Source organism: Lepidochelys kempii, chromosome 15 (genome assembly GCF_965140285.1).
Source record: "Lepidochelys kempii isolate rLepKem1 chromosome 15, rLepKem1.hap1, whole genome shotgun sequence".
NCBI classification, from domain to species: Eukaryota; Metazoa; Chordata; order Testudines; family Cheloniidae; genus Lepidochelys; species Lepidochelys kempii.
In genome coordinates this window covers 28,529,667-28,552,255 of record NC_136394.1, presented here as the reverse complement: position 1 = coordinate 28,552,255, position 22,589 = coordinate 28,529,667, and the positions used below count along the sequence as shown (strand labels likewise).

General features: G+C 44.6%; 1 protein-coding gene across 15 annotated transcripts in view; it reads right to left on the bottom strand.

Moving 5' to 3' along the window:
• Positions 1 to 1,787: 1,787 nt before the first annotated feature.
• The window catches only part of RPH3A (rabphilin 3A), a 109,619-nt gene continuing 88,817 nt past the window's right edge, over positions 1,788 to 22,589 (bottom strand). For all 15 annotated transcript variants that reach the window (XM_073312415.2, XM_073312418.2, XM_073312421.2 and 12 more), the window contains 8 exons: positions 20,887 to 20,961; positions 18,030 to 18,139; positions 16,463 to 16,589; positions 15,225 to 15,281; positions 13,749 to 13,900; positions 11,681 to 11,762; positions 10,291 to 10,387; positions 1,788 to 9,025 (listed from right to left, as the gene is read on the bottom strand). In XM_073312415.2, the coding sequence (XP_073168516.1) occupies positions 8,895 to 9,025; positions 10,291 to 10,387; positions 11,681 to 11,762; positions 13,749 to 13,900; positions 15,225 to 15,281; positions 16,463 to 16,589; positions 18,030 to 18,139; positions 20,887 to 20,961 (831 nt within the window). In that variant the 3' untranslated portion in view covers positions 1,788 to 8,894. The remainder of the gene's footprint in view (positions 9,026 to 10,290; positions 10,388 to 11,680; positions 11,763 to 13,748; positions 13,901 to 15,224; positions 15,282 to 16,462; positions 16,590 to 18,029; positions 18,140 to 20,886; positions 20,962 to 22,589) is intronic.

The window sequence follows — 22,589 nt, the reverse complement described above, 5'->3', positions numbered from 1 at the left end:
AGATCCTCGCTTAGCTGAATTCATTGCTAACAGCTCTGCATATATTTTAAATGATGCTTTCAATCTGAATAGCATTTCAGGAGATATAAACCAGTCAGTCTTTTACATCAAAAAGTAAATTCCTTGTCAGCATAACAAAGTCCTGCTGACTTTGAGCCTCCTATACTTCGTGCATAATGCATGCGTGGTATTGTGAAGGAAGCTAATTGCACTGGAATGTGTTTGGATCCTAAAATATTCTATAGTACGAGCAATGACAAGAATTATAATACCCATAATGTCCCACCCTAAGCACAGGGCCTTACAGAACCAGGCAAAGGGCCACTGAACATTGCAGGGGTTGGAGTGGGTTGAATTTTGGACAGAAGACTATTAGATTCTTTTTGGCTTGCAGACCAATCCCAGTCAAGTCAGTTGCAGCCGGGTACTCGTAAGCATTCCGCGAATTCTGCCTCACCACCTAGATCCCTTAAACTCCCTCCTGGTCTGACAGTTCAATGGGTCTATGACTAATTTGCAGGTGACCATTTTCAGATCAGGTCTCCACAAACTCCGCTGTTCAGTATTCATAGTGTGCAGCTGCTCATTTGTAGGTACGTCTACACAGCCACCGGAGGGTGTCATTTACAGCTCGGGCAGATGTACATCTGCCAGCTTAGTGCGAGGTTCACACTAAATGCCGAGCACGGCTCCGGTGGCACGGGCAGCTGCTCCAGCTAGTCACGTGAACACCACCTCACCTGCCACCCTGGGTACGTGCTCGGGTGGCTAGCAGTGCAGTTCCCACACTGTTATTTCGGTGCTAGCTCGAGCAGACCTACTGCAGGTACATCTACCTGAACTGGGAATCGCCTCCCAGCTGCAGGGTAGATGCAACCTAAGTTACACGGGGCTGTGTCTGGATGGAGGACGTCAATGGGAGTTAAACACATGCTTCAATGTTTGACTGTGGCCTAAGGGACTGGAACGCTTTAGCTAGGAGAGTACCCAGCAGCAGATGTGCCGTATGACGTTGCAGGTGACAAATCACTCATGCTACAATCAGATTCACAAATATCTTTCCCATATGTGGGGGGTGAGAAGAAATTTCTCCCCAGGTCAGATGGCAGAGACCTTGGGGAGTTTCATCTTCCTCTGCAGTGTGTGGATTTGGGTCTCATGCCAGGATTATCTGGGTGTCTCTCACTTAAATCAATTCCCTGCCATGATGGTGGCCTTGGGCAATTCTGCACCTCGGTCCCTGATAATAGTCTAGTCTCCTGTGGGCTGTAATTCTTTGGTCTAATTCCAGTTGTTGGGTTTGGTGTGCAGGTGCTAGGTGGTGTTGATGGTCTGCGTCATACAGGAGGTCAGACTGTATGACGTGGGGTCTCTTCTGGCCTTAAACTCTATCATCCATTTTGGTTGCTGGAATACTAGTGAATAATAATCCCTACCAGCAATGGAAGTGAGGTGACCTCACCATTCAATCCATATTCACCATTCAATCCATATTGGGTTTTTCATTATCTGACTAAAAGCCGATTCCACAGTGTTCCTAGGATTTGAAGCCGTATCATCCACGAAAGTCAGCCCACACTAACACAATATGGTATACACCCATTCCTGAGACACACGCGCTGTTCCTAAACTCACAGTGAAGCGGAACATCCACAGCGGGTGTAAATCTATTGTGATCAGGGAAGCCATGCTGACGTACACCAGCTCAGGAGTCGGCCCATTTGGTTGTCCTACTGAAGTTAATCTCCTTCAGTGAGCTTGTTGAAGTAAAATTAAAACCAAGAAGCTTGTCTGGGTTTTTTCCAATAGTCTTACTTTATTAGATATCACACGAAGAGAGAAGATGTTTGTACCTGCATGCAGCGGAAGACTGGAGAGTATTTCTAGTTTCTGTATTACATTTCTCTTTCATTATTGGTAAACTGACATTTTGCTGTAAAATCACTGCATGCTAGTTAGAACGCAAACATCATTAGACAAGGCTCCTGCCCCATTCCTAAGCCATGTGTGCATGCTTTATTTACAAAGGCAAAAACTAGGTCAGGTCACAAATCGCCAACATAAAAATCAGAAACGGGTGAGAAATGGAGACATTGAATGTGACTTACGCAATACTCAGAAAGTGGTATCAGCAATGGAAAATGTTTTGAACAAGTATATGACTTGAATATAACTTCTTCAAAACTAAAGCAGACCAAGTTGGGAATGTTAAGAGAGGTGATGGTAAGAAGTTGCCAGGTAAAGTCAATCTTTGTATAATTGTTCTGTGTGTCTATATGTATACACACAAAGAAGGCTTTACTGCCATTTATCTTTTAAAGGAATTGCTTAGACGATTTTTTGTGGGGAGGGGTCCCCAGGAATTAACATCTCCATTCAAACTTTGCTCCTTGACACATCAGGATTATCTAAATTATGATCTCAATTCTATAATAGAACATTACAGCATAGGACACTGCTAGACCTATAAATACTGTGAGCCCAATTTCCCCACTCAGCATCGAAGGTGGTCAGTTCCACACTTGAATGCTTGAATTGGCAGAGTCTAATGCAGATTATTTCAATGCCCATGACAAGTTAAGTACTCACATTAATGCCCCACAGTAAGCATTCAAGTTTGAAAATTAAGCCTTGTTTGCAAACCACTTTTTACATACTTAACATAAAAGGGCAAATTTATACAAAACCTCTGGAAAATAGGGAGGGAATGATAGATTTGGCAAAAAAGGCATTTAGATTGAAGAAAAGACTGAGGGCACTTTAGACGTGTATGCTCAAATTTACCACTCAGAAAGGTACTGAAAATGGGGGAGGGAAGGCAGAAATAGACCAGAAAAGCAAAACAGGTAGAATTGACAATTTTAGTTTGGATTCTCAGTGTAGATCAGCTACTATGGACATAATTTATTTGGACTTTGTACATAATTGAGACGTGCAACACAAGGAAGGAAGGACGGAGGGACATTTTCAAAGCACTCAACCCCCATTAAACTTTCAGTGAGCACCTCACTGCTCTTGTGAATATCCCTCTGAGTTCCTTGAGTGAAGAAATAAATGGATATAAAATACAGAAGACATTCAGGCGTGGAAAAAATATGGGATGGAAGGAAGGAGCGGTCTTCACTGGCCAGGGGAAGTTAAAAGGATCAATACGAGGGTTTGCATCAGTTTTGTTCACTTTACGTCTCATTGGCCTAAGAGAACAGCCTTGCAGAGGATAATGAGATGATAACATTTGCCGGTGATACAAAAGTTAGCAAGGCAGAGCCAAAAGCAGCAGCTGTCGGTCTAAAGGACAAAGGCAATAACATCTCACTTGACTTCAGTTGTCTAGGGGCAGAGAGGGGTTAGCGCTTTATGGAATTCTGTGCTGAGAAATGCAAGGTAATGAGGCTAGGAACCAAGGACATGAAACAGAAATATGTTCTTAATTAAAAAAAAAACATTCGAGCCTGAAAAGCATAGATGTACAGATAGCAGGGGATAAAGAGAACTTCTTCAGGTTACTTAGCAGCAACACTGCAGACAGGCACAGAAGTACTGAACTCGAATTGCAAAGAAATTAAGCTAGATGTGCATAATGGGTGAGCGAGACCACAAGTGAGTACAGTGAACTGCTCCAATCACCCTAATATAAAAAAGACTATTCTAGCAACGGAGACAATGCAGCCAGAGCTGGCCATAAAGAAATAGGGACTGGAGAATCTGTGGCCATGACCCTGTGTGATGCAATTGCCACTGGCTTCAAGGATCAGCTATTCTGAATGGCCAGATAAGCTGACCTTGCGTATGGAAACAGGTGCTTAAGCCTCAGGGAGATACAAAACTTCCTCAGTGGGACACACAACATCAGAGCTGGTTTTAAACAAACAAATTTTAGGGAGGGCACTAGGGTCTCATTCAGGAAAGTTCCTAAGCATGTGCCTAATTTTAAACACACGCTTAAAGCTGAACACAGTGGATTTAAGAAAGTGCTTCAGTGCTTTCCTGACACAGGGCCTAGAAAAACTGGGCAGAATTTCTTTACCCAAATATAGAGAAAAATAAATACATCTCGATGGGAACTAGGTGACCATTTGCAGAGAAATGTTTCAGGGCTGCGGCAGGAACTCTGATCTCAAGAGCTCCTCTGCAAAACGTGCTTTTAAGAGAGCTGGAGTTAACTATTTTAGATGATTTCTGAGATCTCGCACATTTCTAAATCCGTTGTAGCATCCCAGAGCAATTACTCATGTCCTAGGCCTGGGTCTCCGTTACCTTGTACTGTGTCTTGGCATTCACACTAGTGCAAAATGCCTAGGCAGCAGGTACAAACACACTAGTGTTTTATGCCCTCTTAGCACTGGTGTAAATGAGGACAGCAAAGAACAGGGCCTCTGCTTTTAACTGGTCCCAATGGCTGAGAGAGGCTCTCAGACTTGAGTGTTTCTATTCTGCATCACAGCGGCAGCAGCTTGGAATTGCCAGGTATTCCAGCTACTTGCAACGAACGGCCGTTCACAACCCAGACTTCACTGAGGACCAGGAGCTGCCTTACTGGATTCCTCTGTCCTTAAAGCAGCTTTGACTTCTGAACCCCACTCATGTGTTCTAAAAGGAGGTGAGAAAGCAACAATAAAGATGCACACCAAAGAGAGAGTCTAACCCATGGAAAGGAAGAGGATGGGGAGATTACTGTACTGCATTTAAAAAACACTGAACGCCCCATCCATCCACAGGCCAAATTGCTCTGAAGTAAATTAGGAAGGGTGTCTCAGTGTGGGGCATTGGATCTAAGATGCCGAAAATAAATGTACCAATACAGAAATAAATTCCCTTGTCTCCATCCCTTCAAACTAGAGCGGACAGGCCCTGAATAATCATCATTGCTTGGTCAAGCAGAAGAAGCTGATAGAAATGTGATCATATTCCCCAGTCATTTGGATTGTACAATCAGAAGTGCATCTGCAAAAAGTGTCCAATCTGGGAAAAGATGGAGTATTTCCCTATGCTGCCTTGCAAATCTTCTCTACGCTGTGGTCTTGCCTTTTACTGGCCACCCTGGCATCAAGCATGAGCTTCAATGACCGTAGGGCAATTTCCTGTGGAAGTCTGTCTACTCCCAAAGGAGGCTTCAAACTTGCCCTGTTCCAGCCTGAGACATTTTGGTCATAGTAAAACAGTCCAGCTACTTAACCGTAAACTCTAGAGTAAGGTCAGGTTCTTCCATTACCAAGTTCAGGAGGGCTTCCCCCCCTCAAGGGGCTGATGCAGGTGTCTCCAAGAAGCTGGGTCCCTTGTCCAGAAGGAACCTTTGCAGGTGGTTTGAGTGGTCTCTGGCTCAAGGCACAAGTTTCCAGGCAACAGAGCTGGGACTTCAACAAGAAGCCCTGAAAACCAAGTTCTCCAGAATGAAGAAAGAGCCCATAAGGACTGCCTAGAAGATGCTCTGGAACAAGACGCTATCCCTTGCGTTTTGCTATATCTTGCAGACCCTGGTTAAGGTGATTACCCACAGCAAAAAAAAAAAGAGAGAGAGAGAGAAAGAGAGAGAGAGAGAGAGAGAAACTTGCCTGAAACAACCTGGCTATACATTCTGCCAGGAAGCCGCACCGCTGGAAGGCTGCTCTCTCATTGCATTATGACCCGTAGTTTGTTTTTACAGTGGACAAAGGGAACTTCTGCACTACAGCCAGGAACTGACAGAGCCCAGCACAGACAGAGAATGTGGCACCCAGGAACTTCCACAGGGTAGTTACCAAATACATAGGGACAGCCGATCCAATACCCAGTGAGATCACTGGGAGTCTTTCCATTGACATCAAAGGACACTGATAAGCCCCAAGGTCTGGGCGTGGGCATGGCTCCCCCTTGACGTGAGTGGCAGCTCTTGTGAAGGAGATTTGATTGAGAAGAGGAGAGGGTTCATTTGCATTGGGAATGGCGTAGTCTCCTTCGGTGCGTTGCCAGAGAGAAATCTGAGGAAAGGAAGTTAGCGGGGCTCCTATACATTTCAGTGGATTCTCCCGAACACAAGTGTCCCGGTGGATTCAGCTCGGAGGGGCTGGGCCCGGCCTGTATGCCCTGTTCAGTACACCAGTTACCTCAGGGGGCAGGGGGCACTACCGTCTCGAAAAGGAAAGAAGGGCTGAATAGACATGCAGGTTCCTTAGCCGAAAACCCAGCTCTGAGTCCCCCGGCCTTGGGAAAGGTCAGGCTGTGACATTTACACCGTGGGCCCAACTCCAACGCTCTGGATTGACCTGAATGAAAAATAAAATGCCCACCGCACGGACCCACCCACTCTGCAAGGCAGAGAAAAGACTGGCCCTCTGAAATCACAGCTGGGGAAGAAGGGGCAGTCAGAGCGGGAAGGAGAACCCAAGAAGGGACCATAAACATTAGCACTGCCAGCTGCCCGTCGAAAGAAGGAAGGGGACATGCACCAGGTCTGGATGTGATCCCTTATCAAATCGATGGTGCAACAGCCCACTGCTGTGAGCTGCAGTGATTTGTCCCAAAGCGACAGCACCCTGCAGCATTGTGTGGACGGGTGGTCTGAGGGAGCAGAAAGCCTTTGTTGGTTTTCATCAGAACAATGCAAACAATATTGAGCTTTATTCCCCTTGGAGAGAGAGAGAGCAAGAGTACTCATCTCAATTCTATCCCATTGACATTTAAATGATTACAGGAGCCAACACTCCCTGTAACGCTATACCCCTATGTTCTACGAGCATATAAACAAATCACACTGCACAAGAGGACAAGAAACAATCCACAAACTAGAACAGCAGCTCAGAAGACATGCGCAGGGCCCACGATCTGGTGATGTGGCAAGAGTGGGGTTATTCAGTTGAGCAATGCACTTCCTTCACTTGCAGGGACTGCCCCCACGGTCTCAAGGCTCCAAAAGAAACAGCAGCTAAAGAAAGCTGAGGACTCCAGGCAGGGGAATTACTAGCCTATAGTTTCTTCTGTATAAAAGCACATCACGGGAATACAGTACGGTGACGGCCCATTGAAACCTTCATGCAGGATAGAGGGTTGGATTTTCCCCTCTGTCTGTGAAGTTAAAGCTTTATAAAGATGTTCATAGCAAATGACTAGTACTATTAATTTCCACTGAAAAAAGCCAAGAGTAAGCAAATAACTCATCAGAATAAAAAACTTATGGACTCTGAGGGACAACTCCATTCAGAACACACCACACAATACCACACCAGAGCAGAGACAGCAGCAGCCTGCAAAGGAGTCATGGGGTGACAGCCTGAACCTAGGTCTTTAGGTTTTGGTTTGCGTCCTAAGTTTGTCGCTGAGCGACCATATAGCCCAGGAGTACTTACTGTACTAATCTTGACATTGCTATGCTTGAAGGTTGTAAAAAACAGCAGCTGGATCAGACTGGTATCAAAAAGATCAAAATCAATTCAAGAGCTTGTCGGCCCTCCTTTTGTTGATATGAAATAAAACACCCACAAACAATAAATTAAGCACAGATTGAAGCAAATGTTTCTTTTGTGCAATAATAAAAGGAAACCCACCAGAAAATTGAAGTTGGAAGACCACTAACTGTCCCAGATAATTTCGTTAAGTATTGGATTTTAAAAGGAAAACAAATAAACACATCAACTCCTTAGGAAATGTTTTCGCATCTGCAGGTGGTAAAATGAACATTTATGAAATTATTATGAAACAAAAAATACTGGCTCAAGAGAGCGTAACAAATTCAGCCCCCAAATACATCTATTTGCTAGGTTATGTAGCCATCCTCACTGGAATGGGAGGTGGTTGCAAGTCTAAGACAAGGAAGGATTCCTATAGTAAGAGCATGTGCGGGTTCCTAGTTCCAAAATCAATTGTGTCAGAAACAAACCAAAACTCAGATCTGGTGTTTCCAAAATGACCATGCAGAAGGTGGCTCTCTATTTCCATCTGAGGAAATATGCATCTGAGGAAGTGAGCTGTAGCTCACGAAAGCTTATGCTCTAATAAATTGGTTAGTCTCTAAGGTGCCACAAGTCCTCCTTTTCTTTTTGCGAATACAGACTAACACGGCTGTTACTCTGAAACCTCTCTATTTCCAGTTACTTATTTAAATGCCATAATACTCAGTGTCCTTGCTGTGAAATCTCAAAAGTATTTACCACCCCGTTTGCTAGCTCCATACACTGCAAAAATGTTCCCTCTGGAAAAGAAGCCAAATACCTAGTACTCTCCGGATTGTATCAGTGGAAATGCAGTTACTAAGTTATGTTTATAACCAAACCCAATGCAGAACAAACAGCCTTTTGCTTATTGCAACCTAGGTGTTGATATCAAATTAACTGAGCTGTCCGATGCTGTGATACCAACTTTCAAACTGCTCCCCCACCACATCCTGAAAGCAATAATAATATGGTAGGCTCAAGGACTGTGCATCCCAATAGACCGAACTGATGCTAAAAGTATTTCAGCTGGCGAAGAGAAAATGAGAGGAGTGGAAAGAGACATGCAGAGAGAAAAATAAACACACTTGGGTTAATGAGGACAGAACAATGAGCACCCAAGTGAAACACCTCCTCAAGAACAAATATCTTCAGCAAACAGACTAGGAAGCAATATTATGATGCAGGTTAGACTGGTGAGAAATGAAGACAAATGAAAATCCGCAGTGTGTGGCTATTGCTTGACAAAATCATACATCAGAATGATGCACTAGTCAGAAATGGATTTGAACACACAAAATCCAGGTTGCTCTTTGGGATGAGAATGGCAAACAGAGGATGCTGGCGTCAAGGAGACAGGGCAGCGTAACATGCCTGGGATCCAAAGAGGTGTAGGCAAGGCATGTAGCATTGGCTTCGGAAGACAGACATCGGGAATCCACTGTGACTTGGCAGAGGACGTGTATTTCAGAGAGACTGGTGCTGGGGACCTTAATCACTTGCAACGTGGCTCTCGTTTTGTAAAGTGTGCCAGCGTTCAATTTTCTTATCCTTATTCTTCAGACACTCGTACCAGTGTTTCAAACGCTCCCCCTTGGCGGTGATGCCCAGCTGACATCCACCTGGAGGAAAGAAGCAGGCAGGATAGTCAAAGAAGACACCAGGGTTCCAATTACCCATTTCCGTGGTGCCACTTTTTTCTGTATTTCTTTTTTCCTCCCCAGTTTAAAATGTCTTGTGCATTTAATGCTGGCAAAAGGTCCCAGACTGACAAGCTCTGGAGACTGGAGTCTTCTAGTCAGCACAAAATAGAGGCAGCATCACGGATGACCAAAACTCCTCTAAAATGGAGCCCGAGTGAGAGACCCTCACCCCACCCCTCCACACAGGACAGCCTAGACAGCAGGGCAGGGTTAGACCCTAGGGGTTCTGAAGAGCCTAACACTAAATATTTAGTTTTTCAAACCATGTTCTCATCCTACAACCCCTCCTCCCGTTATCGTTGGCTTAACCCAATGGAAGTAGTGTGGCATGGGAGGTCCAGATGCACATTAGAGTTCTCCTCAGCTGTAGTAGTAGCTGGAGAAGTTCCTCCTGCTGGGATACAGAAGCGGCATACACGCGTTCAGCTACTTTGATATTTGTGTACAGGGTGCAAGCAGAAGAGGGGCAGGGTGCCATGCCAATATTGGGGGGTCTACCACCACTATTGATACCACCGTTCCCTTCCTTCGCGTGACTAAACTCTGGCTCCTCCCTGCTCAATGCACATGGCTGACCGCCGAGCTGTCTAGGCCCCCACCTATCTGCGGAAAGGCCACAATCTGGCCTGAAGTTTACCTGCTCCAGGTTACTCTGACCTAGAGCTGGGCCACCAAGTTAGAGTTAGAAAAAAGTGCCGACCAAAAAAAGGGGTCAAATGGGCAAATTTTATAAAATCAGCCCAGAGCAGAATCTGCTTGTGAGCCCAGGTCCTCTATACAATGGTGCAACATGAGGAGTCGCAACTGAATCCCCGGTCCTGCTGCCCACGAGGTCCTACTTCAATGCTTAAAATGGAACTTCTTTGTATTTCAGAGCACTGAAGAGGACCTAAAGACAGGTGAGTCATTTAAAATCACCAAACACAGAGAGAGCACTTTGTGGCAGAGAGTTTGCAGCTCTGATAAGCCCGACCCATTCTTAGCACCCTCTCCACCGAAGTGCCTGCCATTTTTAATCACACCCAGCACCTTGGCCACTTCTGGATTCCCAAGCAGAGCCGGCCAACTGTCAGCAATCCTTTGCCTCGCCCCTCTGACCTGGAGCGGTGTGTGACCTCAGAGCCACTGTAGGGAAACACCCTGTTCCCATCAATCGGCACAGAGTAGACAGACCTGTAACTCACCGATATAATCGTTAGATTTGCCAATATCATAATCCCAGACCGATATGTCCAGTGATTTCTTAGCCAGGTCACTGTGTTTTATGTCATAGAAAAACTCCTGGAAAGCACACAAAATATTAGAGTTACTCCAAAAACCCAGCTTTAAGAGAAGAATCTAAGGAACCTTTACATTCTAAAGCTTACTGTGAACACTTAATTTAAAAGACTGCACAGAGATTTAATAAAATGCTAGCAAATAATCATCCTCTGCATGATTTAGTTAGATCACTTGCTCTCTCATAGAGGGGGAGAGGACACTGAATTATTAAAATTAATCTAGCATGTATATTTCTCCCTGATCAAGGAGATAAGGCCAAAATATCAAACACTTCAATTAGGCTGCCCAGATTCGTGACTCTCAGAATCATAGAACTTAGAAGGGACCTCGGGAGGTCATCTACTGCAGTCCCCTGCACTCAAGGCAGGACTTATTATCTAGACAACCCGACAGGTGTTTGTGTAACCTGCTCTTAAAATCTCCAATGCTGGAGATTCCTTCCTAGGCAATTTATTCCAGTGCTTAACCACCCTGACAGTTAGGAAGTTTTTCCTAATGTCCAACCTAAACTGCCCTTGCTGCAATTTAAGCCCATTGCTTCTTGTCCTATCCTCAGAGGTTAAAGAGAACAATTTTTCTCCCCTCCTCCTTGTAACAACCTTTTATGTACTTGAAAACTGTTATGTCCCCTCTCAGTCTTCTCTTCTCCAGACTAAACAAACCCAGTTTTTTAAATCTTCCCTTATAGGTCATGTTTTCTAAACCTTTAATCATTTTTGTTGCTCTTCTCTGGACTTTCTCCAATTTGTCCACATCCTTCCTGAAACGTGGAGCCCAGAACTGGACACAATACTCCAGTTGAGGCCTAATCAGCACAGAGTAGAGCGGAAGAATTACTTCTCGTGTCTTGCTTAAAATACTCCTGTTAACACATCCCAGAATGACGTTCGCTTTTTTTGCAACAGCGTTACACTGTTGACTCAGATTTAGCTTGTGGTCCATTATGACCCCCCGATCCCTTTCCACAATACTCCTTCCTAGGCAGTCATTTCCCATTTTGTACGTGTGCAACTGATTGTTCCTTCCTAAGTGGAGTACTTTGCATTTGTCCTTATTGAATTTCATGCTATGTAGTTCAGACCATTTCTCCAGTTTGTCCAGATCATTTTGAATTATAATCCTATCCTCCATAGGTGGTGATTAACTTTGTACTCATTTATTTCAGAAATAGCCCTGAACAGTTTGAAGACAGAAAGGAGCCTGAAAGAGCAATTGTGCTTGGCAATGCCTTGTGTTTCACATACACAAAGAATTAAAAGTTTGGCCCATTTAAAAAAGGGGATCCATCCTTACCTCATTAAACTCAGGATTCAACGTCTTCCTTTTAATCTGAGTCTTATGCTTGGCCTTTTTTCCCATGTCAGGTTTCAGCCAACTAGGAGCAACATAAAGCATCTTAGAACTGAAGTGAAGTGAATGAACAGAGCCAGCTTGAAAATTAAAGAAAAAGGAGTTTCTGGACTGGAAAAACCATAGCTAAGGAAGTTAAAACTTAATAAAAGTCACAAAATGAGTAAAAAACCTGTTTCAGATCATTCAGTCTAAGACTAGAACAATTCACTTTGCACCAGTTACTGAATTCAGCATAAATCTCTCTATATAGATGCACTGGTGGTACTTAGATTAGAAAGACAACCTTTAAAAAGAATCATGTTAAATCCAAATAGCTAGCACTCCTCTCACTTGAATCTGCTGTAGAACAAGCTTGTAGAAGAGATCGCACTGAGGCAGTTTATTTGTAACCTGCTCCACAATTTTCTCACAAGGCACTTGGAGGGAAAATTGCAATGATCAAAGAAATGGCTGGAGGAGTGTTGAAATGCCCAAGGGACTAAATTGGAAATACACGTACAAGTCGAAAAGAGCTTGACTGATGCTAGTGAGGGCTACGAGCATGGAGAGGCTGAAATAATCATGACACTGACAAGTAGTAGACAAGCTGGTTATTATATGATGCCAAACCATGCTTTTAACCTCCATGGGGAGCTATTCCATTGTGCCTCTGCTCCTGAGAATTTCAAGAGTGCACAAATACAAACTAGTCTAGAGAGACTTGGGAAAAAACCCAACTACAGCTGATAATCAATTAGCATTTAATGAAGCACAGATTAGCATACTGAATTAGTTTTACTTATAAGTATGGAAACAATTAGCTCAGTCTTAACAGTCCAGTCCAAACGCAATGCTAAATTGTACAGTTTGTATTAATTAAATCTTTGTTTAAATTACCTTTGAAAGTAAAAATCTCAGTGTTCTATTTGGAGAGCACAAGAGAGAATAAAGCATGACACTGGAGGAAAAACATTCAACTCTGTTGAACAGCAAACAAGACTTGTGGATCGTTATGGGCAGGGGTTATCAGTGTTTTTTATTTCATTTTTTAGAGGGAAAGTGTTCTTGTTGTAAGGGGAGAAAGGAAATGGAAAATGACCAGGGGAAAAAAATATCTACATGGTTTAGGTGTAGAGGGAAGTTCTAGCCTGAAAGGATAACTGTGGAATATCTATTCCGGATTAAGAGCTTCAAATTAAAATTTGCCAAGTTTACAAATTGATTACATGTCATTTGACTTTGCAGTGAGCTGAGAATGTGAATAGCACACGGTGTTCTTCCTGCCTCTTGCAGTGTCCCATGTAACTGTTAGCTGTACAGAGATTGTTAAAAAAATGCATATTTCCAGAGGCAGCACCACCGTGAAGTGCAGTAAAGGCCAGCATGGCTCTGCTTATGGCAAGGGCATGGGACAGATCAGAATCTGGGCAGCAGGGGTGAACAGCGAATCTCGTATGCACGGCCATGCCCCGCAGCCAATGGTGAGATTGTTTTGTGTATTATACCACACGATTATCAAGACTTCAATCCCAACGGGTCTGCTATTGAGGGTCTGATTCTCCACTCAGCTACAGCCATTTTACACTGGTGCGTCTTGAGGAGTGAAGAATCAGAAGCTGAGTTTGGAATCACTTTGGAATGCGCCTGGAAAAGGCGCATCAGAAGCCCACTTAGAGTGTGAGAATTTGCACCATGTGAATGGCAGCATGCCCCATTGCAATCCCAAAGAGTCTGCAGTTACAGTTCAGCTGACAATGTCATTGGTTTTGCATGAAGCTGGATAGAATCCATTTTACCCTTCCCCTGTTGTATGGGCTTTGCAGCACTAATGCCAGTTAAAACGCATTTCGGTCAGTGAAATTCATGGAGCAGGTACATTACAGAATTAGAAGCCACCATGGTTAACAGAGAGTTATTCCTCCGACAATAACCAGGCTTTAAGGTAACCCCCCTTGAACACGCTCCATCATGGACTTTGCTCCCCGCATGATGGCACAACAAACATCAGAACTTTTGGGCTCTAACTTACAGTTTAACGAAAGGATCCGAGTAACCATTGGCATCCATTGCAGCTAAATGGACACAACGGACGATGCCAACAATCAGGCCTCCCTGCTGGGTGCTGTACATGAGGGACACAAGGATCTTTCCTCGTTCTTCCACATCACCACCGCGGTCTACCTATGAGAGGAAGCCAGAGGAATGAGTGGGGACTGGGATAAGAGAGACCAGAAACACACCCACATGGGAATATTGGAGGCAGGGATTTACCATAATCCATTGTGCAGGAAAGAGGGAATGACTAAAGGAAAAGCTTGAAAAGGGACCATGAGAGATTACAGAGGAAGGCGAGGAAGTGTTTAAACACAGGAACCTACTTGTTGAAGGTGACCAATACAATGTGCAGAAGCCACGTCCAGTTATTATGATTCTATTTTTTATATTCAATAAGGATTGAAAAGGTTTGTATGTGTCAGTTAGGTTAAACTCGGCAGACCCTGTTCAATGGCTTGCTAGAAAGTTTTAGCTGGTTTCGCTTTGTCGGGGGGGGGGGGGGTTACATGTGGCACCTTTTAGTCTCAGGTTCAGGTTGGAACGAACCTACAATCTGAAAGGGCGTTTGCAAGCAGATGCTCTGAAGGCAGAACAGGGAGAGAGTTCGCACTTGTAACATTTCCACCTCCCACCTGGCACTTCGGCTGCTCCTTCTACAACCAATAACTAACCCTCCCCTCTTGTCACACGGCAAACAGGAAAAACATGATGGCTCATGGAGGAAATGCCTGAATCATCCAGGCCTGCAAAGCAGTCAAAGAAACTCACCTCCAATATTCGCATCAGCACCATGACTAGACGTTTGAGCCTGCACTAGAGAGATATGCACATCCCACCCAACCGGTAGCATCATGGGTTCCCCCGTGAGAGCCCTGGACTCAGGAATGACCTTGGGATCTCACACCCCAGCTGGCTCTATACTGGGGGCATCAGGAGAGCAATTCCATTACTCACTGAAGAGGCAGATAACAGGGAAGCGGTGCACTCTTCGGGTACGTCTACACGGCAATCAGAGACGGGCTTCCAGTACGTGTAGCTATACCCAAGATAGCGTCACTCTAGCTAGCGCGAGTACCAATGGCAGTAACGCTGCGGCAGGGCGGTATGTACAAGTCCACCCAGGACGCTGGCTATGTGCTCCGGCGGTAATCCATGCTGCCGGTGCTTGACTGCTACCAGCGCTCGAGCTAGCTAGCTCACAGGGAGCGGCTACGTCGGCACACGCTGCAAACACATCTCCGCCTGCAGCGCCATCACCCCTAGAGCATAACGCTCACGACGGCCCTGCACTGTAAGGAGTGGCTGAGAGGCTCTGGAAGTGGGATTATAAAACAAAAAATCCATCATTCACTAGTGGCACCAAAAGGATAGAAAACGGTGCCTCTCACCCTTAGCTAAGGATGCCCTTTGAAAGCAGAGCCAGAGGAGCATGGGCAGCACCAGATCTTACCTCCTCTTCGTACAGTGCCATCCCGCGAGAGGAGCCGGTCGTTCCAGCCCGCTTCATCTTGGAATAGGAACAAAGAGAGATTCCCTTTAATAACTCCACAGGCAGAGAGAGGTCTCTCCCTACAGAAACAATATTCATGCACACACCCAACAGGTCAAACTCAGCCATGGTGCCACCCTTACTGACCACGGGGGGCGGGGGGCTGTGAAATTGTCCCACACACCTACAGGCTCTTCAGCAAGTGATGTGGCTTCTATCCACCCATCGAACTTCAAGAGTTTCTTTATTCCTATTTTCCGATGGCCAGAGCCATAGATCTGAATCTATTCCATGCACACAGGCGTGCAATCTTTTCCCCACCCAGGTAATCAATCATCTCCCCTAAGTTCCCTTCTGAAAAATTGTGGTAGGATACTGGATTGCAGGGTGCTGTCTTGTCAGGGGAGCTACCGCCATTCAAATATTTAAAGCAGCTTGTGGGCATCCATATGAGTTATTTCTAGGGAAGAAAGCCACCCATATTCCACTTCACCTCCAAAGCTGTACACGGGAGCATGCAATATGCTACTCGCTCATGAGGTCAGTCCTTTACCTAGGATTCCGCCTCTAGTTGTAAACAGTTGGACAGGACATTCTGGAACTCCACATAGGCTGCTCAGACAGGTTCCTGCTAGCACTATTAGTGATCTTACCTCAGCAATTTGCCTAGTTTTCCTTGTTTAAAGCCTGTGGGCAAAAATCTGCTCTCAATCCTAAAGTAGTGATCTCAGCTCTGTTACACTGCTCTTCCTACGTTTACAGAACTCCGTCTGGGAGACCAGGGTACAAGAGTCAGCATGAGGATCCAAGAGCAGAGTTTTGCCCTTTGCCCACATCACAGACGTTTTCGAGGGGCAGGGGGGTTAATATCCTATAAATTAGACTTGTGCTAGTCCATGAAACAGAATGCCCCGTGCACTGAAGAACTGCCCTATCACACCAGCAGGCCAGGCAGTGCTTGGACCAGATTCTGATCTCCATGATGGCCTACAATGGAATTACTTCGTATTTATACTGCCGCAACTGAGACCACAAACTGGCCCTCAGGTTCTGAGCACCTTCCCAGACACCTTCACATTCACAGGTCACATAGCCACTCAGGAGTCTCAAATTCACGGCCACTCCAAAGCCCATTGAATGCTACTTTTATATTGAGCACCAGAAGTAATGACAACATAGCAGAACTTCACGAGACTTACCGGTATTACTCTCTCCAAGCAGATGTTAAAGTTCTTTTTCTGATTGGATTTGAGTTTCTTCAAAGAAACTCGAGTTTCACCGATAAATTCATTGTGGCCAAATTTGTCTTCATCACACACCGAGATCCTGAATCGAACAAGAAAAGGGACCTAATATTGAATGGGCTGGAGGATTTCCCAGCTCAGACTCTGTGCTATGCGACCCAAAAGAATTGTTTGTGGGAGGAATGTAAACAGCAAAGCCTAAAAATCTCACATCTAAGATCCCTGCTAAATCTAGCAGCCTCAGTTTAACTTGTGATCAGAGCTGGTTGGAAAACAGAATTGCCATTCCTCAAGAAATTCTGACATTTTTTAATTTGTTCCAGTTCAGAACAAAAAGCCAAAATTCTGAAATTTCCTGTGGAACGGAAATTCTGAAAAATGTCAATTCAGAATCATTGAAACATTTTGCTAGAATAATGTGAAAACATCTAGTTTCAATAAGGTAAAAATGTTTCATTTTGATAATGTCAAACTAGAATATAAAATATTTAATATTAAATAGACATTATTTAAAATATAATAGTGCACAAGTTTAAAGGAAATAAAAAATGATAATGTCAAAATGTTTCACTTTGACTTCATCCAAACAATTTCTTAAGACTTTCTTCCATCAAAAATGTCATCTAAAATCGACATCCCCAGGAAATGTTGCAGTTTTGATTAAGCTGCATTTTCTGATGGAAAACTGATCCTTCGAACGTTTTTCATTCACCTCTACTTCTGCCCAGTTTCTTAAAGGGTTGCAAAGGTCGCTAACTTTAAGTGCTGCAGCAGGGAATGACACTCACCCCTGTGCAGAGGGAGCACCCAGTTCCCCATCACAGTGCACTTTCATAGAATCATAGATGATTAGGGTTGGAGGAGACCTCAGAAGGTCATCTAGTCCAACCCCCTGCTCAAAGCAGGACCAACCCCAACTAAATCATCCCAGCCAGGGCCTTAAAAACCTGTACAGATGGAGATTCCACCACCTCCTTAGGTAACTCATTCCAGTGCTTCACCACCCTCCTAGTGAAATAGTTTTTCCTAATATCCAACCATACCTCTCCCACTGCAACTTGAGAGCCTTGCTCCTTGTTCTGTCATCTGCCACCACTGAGAACAGCCTAGCTCCAGCCTCTTTGGAACCGCCCCCTTCAGGTAGTTGAAGGCTGCTATCAAATCCCCCCTCACTCTTCTCTTCTGCAGACTAAATAAGCCCAGTTCCCTCAGCCTCTCCTCATAAGCCATGTGCCCCAGCTCCCTAATCATTTTCGTTGCCCTCCGTTGGACTCTCTCCAATTTGTCCACATCCTTCTGTAGTGGGGGCCCCAAAACTGGATACAATACTCCAGATGTGGCCTCACCAGTGCCGAACAGAAGGGAAGAATCACTTCCGTCGATCTGCTGGCAATGCTCCTACTAATGCAGCCCAATATGCCGTTAGCCTTCTTGGCGACAAGGGCACACTGCTGACTCATACCCAGCTTCTCGTCCACTGTAATCCCCAGTGTAAGACACTGGGATTTTGTCTTCAACTTGCCTGAGTGTTTTCCTTTGCATATCTTCATCCGTGATGCCATGATACACCAGGGTCTCATTCCACATGGGGTTGCGAGTGTTGCGCAGAGTCTTGGTCCTCAATTTGTTTGACTATTGAGTTTCAAAAATCAAAACAAAGAACTAATCACACACACTGTCTGCTGCCTAAAATGGTCCCGGGTCAAGCATTATGCAAACAGTGGGTCAATCCTATGATCTTTCCTCACATGAGTAGTCCCACGGTTCCCCTGTATTTGATTTCACGGGGGGCCACTCACCCAAGCAAAGTATTACAGGATCTAACCTAACATTTTTAATATTTTTAAGTAATGCTTGTAAACCAAAGTCACCAAACTAATCTCATTTAAGAGTCAAACTCCAATCCTCATAATTTGACCCAGATGCACATGGCCTCTTCTTCTAAAGGAAGTTTGTGGTGTTTACCGTGCCATGGCAGTTTAGGTGGTCAGGCACAGCCCACTGGAAAATGAACTTGGTGGCCTAAAATAAATGGAAAGTCTAAGCAGGAACTTTCTTGTCTCTCTCTCTGACTCGTTCATATTTACTTACTCTCGGCCAATTCAGCCCTTGTACAAACAGAAAATTAACTGATTCTCAAGTTAGTGAAGTTTTGGCTTCTTCAGCTCTTGTGCCACATGGGAAAAATTTGTATTCCTACTAAATCGAGATTCCACATCTGGCTGGGCTTCTCTGCCTGGGCAAGATTAGTAGCCTCCTTCCACTGTTGCAAAGTAGAAAGATACGCCATGAATGAGAATTGGATCAACAGAGGCACCTAACGCTAACAACAAGATCCCAGATGCTTCTAACTGGAGAATTTTTTTCCAACGTATGAAAAAAGGATAAGAAAGGAACACTAGCCCAAAACATTGGGGACATAGACTACTCAGATCTTACACTAGGGATGGATTCTGCCCACTGTATTTTGTGGGTGTGCTGGAATGTTTCTTTTGTTTTGATGTTTGAGCCAATCTGATCCCAAAGTGCACAAAGTGTAAATTACAAACTTTTTATTAACATTATTTTGAAAGAGTGTGGCACCTCAGTCATTTCTTTTGAGTATAATTCAGCCAGAGAGAGGGGGGAAAAAATCTTTGAATCCCCACAGCAAACAGAAGAGACATTTGTTAGGCAGTGGGCCAACAATGTTCATTTCTTCCTAGAAGTTTTCTCCACTGAATTCAATTTTCAGCTGGTCCTGGGAGCGGGAGTTTACAGAGCTTTCTTTGATGAAGAAAATAATTGGAGCATTTCCTCACTTGGTGGATATTTTTCACAGCTCTAATTAGAACACAAAGAACCTTCAAAGTAAAATTGATCTTTCAAACTCCAGTAATAATTAGATTTTGTGTCAGATGTTTTGCATTGTATTAACAATGTCACCTTCTCTGAAGCGTCTCTGTGCTCATTAACTAGGTATTAGTCTTTCGAGATGTCCTGTACGCTGCTTGCTTCTGCAAGGCTGCTGTGAAAAATGCAAAACTGAAGGCAATATGAAAAAACACCCTCTCTCAGAAATCGGGGAGCGCTCATCCATTAACAAAGACCACCAGGCTGAGCTATTCCACTCCCCATTCACCAGTGTCCTATTCATTTCCATCCAAAATTAAGGAGATGCTGATATCCTTACAATAATAAGCACTTTTCTCCACTAATAACAAAATGAACTTCAATGGGACAAAGGGAAAGGTCCTATTTAACAGCAATGAGCGCATCAGAAGCCAGTCATCAGGTGGAGGAGGATCCTGCTTGGTACACAGTGTGTAAATAAGCTTAATTGGACTGATTGTGTTCATGTGCCAAGGGAGAAGAAAAAGACTAGAGCTGGCTCTGAGACAAAGAAAAGTCCAGATCCAGATTGAGAAGAACCTGTCAGAGATTCCAGCTGGTAGGAGCAGCTGCAGAAGCAGCCAATGCAAGGAGTATTACTGCAAACTGTCCAGGGAAGAGATGCTCTGCTGTTGTGTGTTAGTACAGGGCCTCCCACCACGGGCTCTGCTCTTGGTGGGTCCTTAGGCATCACCATAATCAACATGATTAAAAAATAATCGGATTCAAACTTCTCCAACACAACAAGTGTTCTCAGCTCTGGGGTTTTAGTTCAGCCCACTGAGCCAATCCCATCTGTTTGCATCCAGGTATGAACATCAGCGGTGTTAAGGGGTGTTCAGATCAGTCATCTCTTGGGTGGACCCCAGAAAGCATCTTTTTTCTGAATGTTGGTGAGCAGCCATCACACAGGCAATGTCCTAGAAGGCCTGTGTGAGCTCCTGAGAGAGTTGGGGAATAGCGGACCATTTAGTGCAGTTCGTCTCTACTGAGTTATGGTAGGTTTCACACTTCCGATTTTCCAGGACCTACAGCACAGCGTCTACAAAAGCACCATTCATCCTAAGAGACACAGGTGTCAGGAAGGTTGCTTGGCCCAAGGCTTCATTTTCTTGAGCAGGTCACATACTAGATAACGGCAAGGAGCAACCGTGTACAGAAATCAGAGGTGAGAGACCAAGGCAAATTTCCAAACAACAATAGAGCAGCTGCCTTTGAGACCTGCTCTTGTTCCTTCCACGCTATTGTTATTTTCAGTTTTAAAAGTATCAGTACTCAGGATTAACGCAGCATTGGAGATTTTTCTCTCCATGTGGAATATATTTAGGCCTGTGAATTGAGATTTCCAAAGCAGCCTAGAGGATTTGAATGTCTAGCTCCTATTAATTTTAATGGGAATTGGCCATCTCAGTCCTTTGGAAAAATCTCCACTCTAAAGCAGTACCGTAATATTTTTGTTCACTGTTTCAATGTAACAGAGTTAAGCAAATTAATTGATAGATATTTACCTTACTGGCTCCTGGCAATAGGTGCAACTTTACATAAGGATCAGCTAAACCATTGGAGTCCATTGGTTTTAAACCCTAAAAGATAATGAAGGGGGTTAGCCATCTTTAAATGCACTGAGGGGAAGGATTTAGCAATAGTTTATTACGAGCTATAAATTAATAAAAGGAACGGAAGGTATGTGGTGAATAAATCAAGGCTCTTTGTTCTGAATAAGCGGAACAGTCCCAACCCTGAACCAACACTTCAAATTCAGCTTCTAAATATCAGACCAATGCTACTTTCTGCTATCGACTTGCTCACATTGTGTTTGAGTCTTGTGCAACCTAACGGACAGGTCTGCATTATCCCCAGCCAGCTTCCCAACTCACATTCAAGAAGCAAAGGTTTGCCTTCACGTCTTCATCCCCTACGAAAGGGTCGGAGCTGCTGAAGAGCTAGCCTGAAATGACACCGCTGGGGCAGCATGTTTAGCACAAAGAGGAGAGACCTCCTTCATCCAGAAAGTCATTCCTGAACACTTAAGAGGATTGAGCTCTTCCAGAGAGAGCGAATGCACGGGAAGCTGGGACGCAGTAGAAGATGAGGCATGTTCAGAGGTGCACGTTGGCATTTTCAAAGTGGAAAATTCTGCACACTTCTCTACCACCAGCACGTCTACACACTGGAATTACCAGCCTTCTCTACAGGACAGCGGTACCTCCTGCAGGAATTCGAGCATTCAATGGCATTCACCCTACAGAACTGGTGAAATGTGAACATCACTTTCCCCTCAGGCCTGCAGGATCCCCAGTTACCTTCAGTGGGACCTACCAGGGTTCTACCCAGGGAGGCGCATTAGGCTTCAGGACTTTACCTCTGTTTCTCAAGGCACTAGGGATACAAGTCCATCCTATGACCTCACCACAAACCACTGAAACACAGCTGGCTGCAGCAGAAAGCACTTGGGCCTACATTTTCCCACATGACTCGGGATTTTGGGTGCCCACCTCAAGGCACCTTAAAAGGGGCCTGATCTTCTAGAAGTGCTGAGTCAGGTGTTTCAGTCTGAGATGTTCACTGCTATGGGAAATCAGACTGTTGGTCAGATCTGAGGTTTGGGGAATTGTCACTGCAGGGTGCAGCCCGTTCCCATCAGGCAATATTGAGGAATGGCAGCATTGATTCATTTGCTGTACTTCGGGTAGCCTGACATCACCTGCTCTGACTAGATACGATACAAGTGCTGTGGGCGCACCGGGCAGTCAGGTACGGTATCTGTGAATGTCAGCGGGCGGTGGTGTTACCTAGTGACGGGAACAAATTCTGGATTCAGACCTGAATCTGTGCTGTTAAATTCAGAGATTTTGTGGACTTCTCTGCTTTGCGATTTTAACAAGAATGAAAGTAGAGTTTTAGGACCTAGCCAGACATTGCTCACAGTGCTGTAGCTTGGGGTTTCATTGCACATACACTCAATGGCAGCTAAACGTTGCTGATTTTGCCTGATCGCATGAACAGAAATGGCAAGTCGACTGAACCATTACAAACAGGAATCCTGGAAATAAAGGGCTGACATCTTAACTTTGTCTGCTGACATCTCTGCAAGGCCCCTGCTCAATTCTGAGAGCCTTGGTACTAATGGCTGTTGCAGGTGGTTAAAGGAGATGGAATTAACTACACCAATTATCTTCAGCGTAACTCAAGTAACTGTCCTGGTTACAGT